Raw genomic sequence first — 5,957 nt, 5'->3', positions numbered from 1 at the left:
AGCCGTCATTGTTGTTTGGCGGGTCCGGGCTGGGGATTCAAACCCGCCACCTTAGGTGTACGTGGCTGGCGCCTCAGCCGGCTGAGCTATAGGCACCGAGCCACTATGGATGACTTTTAAAAAAGAGGCTACCGGTGCGGCACTGGAGCTCAGTGAATAAATAGGGTGCCGGTCCCATATACCCAGGGTGGCGGGTTCAAACCCAGCCCCAGCCAAATTGCAACAAAAAAATATCCAGGCATTATGGCGGGTGTCTGCGGTCCCAGTTACTCGGGATGCTAAGGCAAGAGAATCACCTAAGCCCGGAGGTTGCTGTGAGCTGTGACTCCACAGCACTCTACCGAGGGTGACAAAGTGAGACTCTGTCTCTAAAAAAAGACAAAAAAAAAAAAAATAGAGGCTACCATTGGGCAGCCCCTGTGGCTCAGTGGGTTAGGGCGCCAGCCCCATATACTGAGGGTGGTGGGTTCAAACCCAGCCCTGGCCAAACTACAACAAAAAAATAGGTGGACATTGTGGTGGGCACCTACAGTCCCAGCTACTCAGGAGGCTGAGGCAAGAGAATCACCTAAATCCAAAAGCTGGAGGTTGCTGTGAGCTGTGACGCCACAGCACTCTACCAAGGGCGACAAAGTGAAACTGTCTCTAAAAAAAGAAAAGGGGCTACCATCACAGAGGTTTAAGTTTTGTTAGTATCTTCAATGACAATTTTAATAGTCACAATGTAAATACTCTCATGCTTTAATGTAATAAAATTGCTTTATCTGTACAGTGTGACATTAAGCCTGGCCCATGATAAGATTAATTCTATTTTCTACACATAACCAAATATGGAATATCAAACAAAATTAAGTATCATTTACAGTCTTGGAATTTTATGTATTAGCAATGCAGTAAGGTTTCAGAGGGTGCCAATTCTTAGTGTAAGAGAAAGGCTACTCAGGCAACATTTTAAATATACTTACATCAGTTTGTAGAAGCTTATTATCCAATGTTAAAAGTGTATGAAAATTATTCATCCACGTTTCCATATTATCTTCAAAAAATTCAGGAAGATCCTGAAGAATGAACATGAAAGAATAAAGATGACTTTGAGACTTTTTGACATTTTAAAGTATACTACTTATCAAGTTTTCCCACAACGCCAGACATTTTACAGATGCCTATAGGCTAAAGCCCAAACTCAGTCTGAACATTATCTATTCTGATAGGAATTTTCTGCTTCAGCTAGTTCTGGCAGCTGAGTAAGTCATTCAAACTTCTGCATCTGTCTGCTTTCACCATAAACAATGCCACTTCTATCTAGTTCTTGTCCCAACTTAAATCTTCCTTTAAGGTTTGGCTAAGCCTACACCAACTTTTCCTCACAAAATTCAGTGTTCACCAATACATCCCTTTTTCTTTCTAACTATTGCACTTAGGATAATATGACCACTAACCCAGGATCAAACTTACTGCCTTCTATGGGTGGGTACTGATTTCCTGTGGCAGAGTACTGTCTTCTTAATGAGGAATGATCCTCTCCTGCCCCCCAAGGTAAGTATTCTGCTTTTTTCCTTTGGTCTCCTTGGTTACGCTTCACAAGTTATCAAGAGCTCCATTTTACTTGACTTCTCAGTAGAATTCCAAAGAAGTAGTATTTAAGCAGAATGTTTCAAACTGCTGTCCAGCTGAACACTGATGTGCAACATGTTATTTTTGGTCATTCATCTCCTATTCTGAACCTATGAGAACCCAATTTCCTTTTAGGGAATGTTCTCCATGCCACTGTGAGTGTAGTCATGTTGTAAAGTTAAGTGTAGGTCCTGGCTACAAACAATGAAAAGGCCAGATCCTTCTTCCATCTCAGTGTAGCAACCCATACCAATTAATACCCCTTTCTCAGTCCTGGAGTTGGAAACTAATGATTCAAGAACAGAAAGAATTGGAGGCCACTAACTCAGGAGCAAAAGGGTGACCAGGCATTCCTTGCTATAACCCTGGCTGTGTTTCCTCTGAAATCACACTGGTTCTTGCCCTTTCAACACCTGGTACTTAAATCTTGTCTCCTCCATGCTTCCAATAAAAGTCCTTTTGAATATACTACTCAGGCACCCCTAAATAAAACATGGTTCCCCAATGTTAATACCCATGTAACTAGGCAAGGAGGAAGGTCTCAGAAATCTGGTTTCTAAGTGCCTTCAATAATATAGTATACAGGACGACTCTTTAAAACTATAAGTTAGGATGTGAGGTTTTCCTAACTCACTGACTACAAGAGAGTGCTACATTTTTCCATGAAACACCCATTAGCACCTCTAGAAACTACTGTAAAACGGAACACTATGGATGAAGAATGGGGGAAGCTAGGTGTGTTGGTTCATGCCTATAGTCTCCGCTATATGGGAGGCTGAGGTGGGAGGATCATTTGAGTCTAGGAATTCAAAACCAGCATAGGCAACATAAGGAAACCTTAACTTTCTTTTTTTATTTTAGAGAGAGTGACACTATGTTGCCCTTGGTAGAGTGCCATGGCATCACTGCAACCTCCAACTCTTGGGCTTAAGCCATTTTCTTGTCTCAGCCTCCCATGGAGGTTCTACATGCACCTACCACAACACTCAGTTATTTTTTGTTGCAATGTTATTGTTGTTTAACTGGCCTGGGTCAGGCTCAAACCCGCCACCCTCAGTGTATGTGGCTGGTGCCGTAACCACTGTGCTACAGGTGCTGAGCTAGGAAATCTTAACATTTAAAAAATAAAACTAAGGTAGGGAAAGATATCAGAAAAAACAATGCTGGCAGGAAGTCTTTATTAAGTAGAAAATTGTTTAAAGAATCAGAAGCAAAAAATCGAATGAAACTTACCTGAAAGTTTAAGCTGTAGAACAATTTTGAGATCAGAATCAGTGAAGAAAAAAGAATCCTCAGTGCAGAGGCATCATTTGCATGGGTACTGCAGAGCTCAATGGTGGCCTTGGAAAGGAATTTAGCAACATGGTTTTAGTGTATTGTAAATCTAGTATGTTGATTTTAGTAAAATAGCCTTGTACTACGCTGAGACTATTTATATTTCTTCTCCAAAATTTGGTTTTTAAATAGTAGTGTATAGTCATTGAAGAGATTCTGAAAAATAAGTTAAAGTATATATTTTTAAAATGTCCAAAATAGCACTACTAAAATCTAATATTAATATTCTGAATTACTTATTGTATCTTTCCAATCATCAGTGCATATATAAAATTATATTACTCTAAACTGTCTTTACATTCTCCAATTTATTTATTTATTTCTGAGGCAGTCTCAATCTGTCACCCTGGGTAGAGTGCTATGGCATCACCGTAACTCAGAACAACCTTACTCTCTTAGGCTCAAGAGATCCTCTTGCCTCAACTTCCAAAGAAGCTGGGACTACAGGTCCCTACCCTGGCTAATTTCTCTATTTTAGTATAGACAGGGTCTGGTCTCAAACTCCTGAGCTCTAGCAGTCCACCCAACTCAGCCTCCCAGAGTGTCAGGATTACAGGTGTAAGACACCTGGCCTACACACGCCAGCTAAGTAATACCATTGTCACCTGGCATTTAGGCTGTTTACAACTGTTCATTATTATAACTGCAATACAAAAATTTATAAAACTTTGCACACACCTCTGATTTAAAAGCTGGAAATTCTAGAGGTATTTTACCACGGCAGCACAGTTTGCTGTGAGCACAGGTTTTAGAAGCCAAAAAGACTTGTATACAACCTCAGCTCTACTATTCATAAGGAATATTGAGACAGATATTGTACTGAGCCCCAATTTCTGTATTTAATATAAGAACAATGTCTACCTTGAATAGAAAGTATAATTACATGAGAATATATATATACACACACACATATAAAAGGCCCTAGTCCTTTGTAGATACCTACTACATAAAAAGGACACTGAACAAATGTTACTTCCTTTATCTTAGACTTAGGCAGTATGAATACAAAGGTTTTCTTAATGAAACGCCAAATTTCAGTTTAAAAGCGAGTACCACATATATTCTAATGAACAGGACACTAGAGCCTTGAATTCAACATGCTTTGGCTGAGACTTTTAACATCATTATAAAGAAAAGTCTTTGCTACTTCAAATAAGTGGAAACAGTGATCTCATTTTGTCCAATTTTATATTTATGTATGTGTGTATGTATTTATTTGAGACAGAGTCTCAGTATGTTGCCCTTGGTAGAGTGCCTTGGTATCCCAGCTCACAGCAACCTCAAACTCTTGGGCTTACATGATTGTCTTGCCTCAGCCTCAAGTAGTTAGGACTACAGGCGCCCACCACAATCCCTGTCTATTTTTGGGTTGCAGTTGCCATTGCTTTTAGCAGGCCCTGGCCAGGCTTGAACCCACAGCCTGGGTGTATGTGGCTGGTGCTCTACTCACTGAGCTATGGGCACTGAGCCTCCAATTTTATTTTTTAAAATAAAAATGTACCACTAGTAAGATATCCTAACCACGAAAAACCCTATGTATGTATGTTCTTCATTTTTATTGCTAATATCATAAAAATTTCCCTTTTGAAAATAAGAAATAGCTTTTCTATAGTCAGCAAAACTAGGTTTGAGGCCTTGCTCTCTTTTTTATTAGTTGTTTAAAAATGAACCTTTTTTTCTCATCAAAAAAGAAAGGGTAACAATACATTTCTTTATCATATAAGATTCTCAAAGACCAAGAACATGTTTAAAAGAGAAGCCTATTCATTGTGAAATAACGTACAAACCTAAAGTAAACTCTACAGTCAAATTAAAATGTGCACTGGACCTCTCTGAAACATGGGCATTTCACGACAAAAAGGTGGATCTCTTTCACTTGAGCGAAATATTCAAAGTAAGGGAGCCAATTAAAAAAAAAAAACCCACAATAAAATGTTGGTAATTGTTAAACTTGTGTAATAATAGTACTTTATCAGAACATCTTCATTGTGTAGGTTTGAAACTTTTCAACAGAAATGCTGCTCTAAACATTACCTAGCAAATAAACTTTCAAAGTGTTCACTGAAAATGGATACAAACATTTAAGCAATTTAAAAGACTAAGTAATTAAAAAATATTACCAAGATGTTATTCCATACCTTAAATAGATTAGTCAAAGGCAAAGCAAAGGCATCCAGAACAAGTTTAATTTCAGTCCATAACTCATTTGACTTAAATTCATGACGGTATCTAGAAAATTAAGGTAATGTAGATATAAATTCAGAAGTTTTTGTTTACTCACTTTATATCTTAAAGGATCAACTGTGACAGATAAATGTGATTAGACATTTACCACTAGATGGCTTCCTGAAATTTAAAGAGAATTCTTGGTTTTGTTTTTAAAGGAATCAAGCAGTTTATGAAGACCAGGTATTTCACAGGTGATAGGGCAATATGAAATATTCTACTTGAGAAGAAACAAACACAATAATAAACTGAGGTGTATGCTCTTATTCTAGGATGCTCATATTCAAAGGAGTTACAACAATCATAAAGAACTATACAATCAAATAAAATTTTAAAAAGTAATTTAAAAATACGAATCTGTACATCAATACCTTTTAAATAATGAATGTGCTGTACGGAGGACTCCATTAATAACATGGAAATCTCCACTCTGAAAGCGATTCACCATTTCCGTCAGTAAGTCAGGCCATTTCTGAGGAAAATCTTCTCTGCCAATAATGCTAATAGCATCACTTAACTGGGGGAGGAAAGAATTAATTAGGTGAGAGTCTTACAGAGGAAATTACCCAAAAAGCAGAGCTACATTACCTGCTTCTGAATTTGCTCTGGGCTGCTGAGCATCAGGTGCACTATGTTGCCTTTAATGGCTACTCGGTCAGCTTCGCAAATCTTGTTTGGTTCATCTTCAACCTGAAAGCAAAATATCAATGAGAAAGTAACCCAATATCCATATTTATATCCATATGGTTTTAGATAAAACAGAACTACTTTTTTTTTTTTTT

The 5,957-nt window shown here is 38.1% G+C and overlaps 1 protein-coding gene across 1 annotated transcript in view; it reads right to left on the bottom strand.

The window, feature by feature from the left end:
* Positions 1-5,957, bottom strand: part of CSE1L (chromosome segregation 1 like) — a 44,701-nt gene that overhangs the window by 29,360 nt on the left and 9,384 nt on the right. The window contains exons 4-8 of the mRNA XM_023511982.1: positions 5,764-5,865; positions 5,547-5,692; positions 5,088-5,178; positions 2,848-2,955; positions 966-1,058 (exon numbers count right to left, since the gene is read on the bottom strand). Of these exons, the coding sequence (XP_023367750.1) occupies positions 966-1,058; positions 2,848-2,955; positions 5,088-5,178; positions 5,547-5,692; positions 5,764-5,865 (540 nt within the window). The remainder of the gene's footprint in view (positions 1-965; positions 1,059-2,847; positions 2,956-5,087; positions 5,179-5,546; positions 5,693-5,763; positions 5,866-5,957) is intronic.

Source organism: Otolemur garnettii, unplaced genomic scaffold (assembly GCF_000181295.1).
Source record: "Otolemur garnettii isolate 467f Iridium unplaced genomic scaffold, OtoGar3 scaffold00023, whole genome shotgun sequence".
Taxonomy (NCBI): Eukaryota; Metazoa; Chordata; class Mammalia; order Primates; family Galagidae; genus Otolemur; species Otolemur garnettii.
The sequence above is the reverse complement of the archived record's forward strand: the minus strand, read 5'-3'. Positions and strand labels throughout refer to the sequence as shown.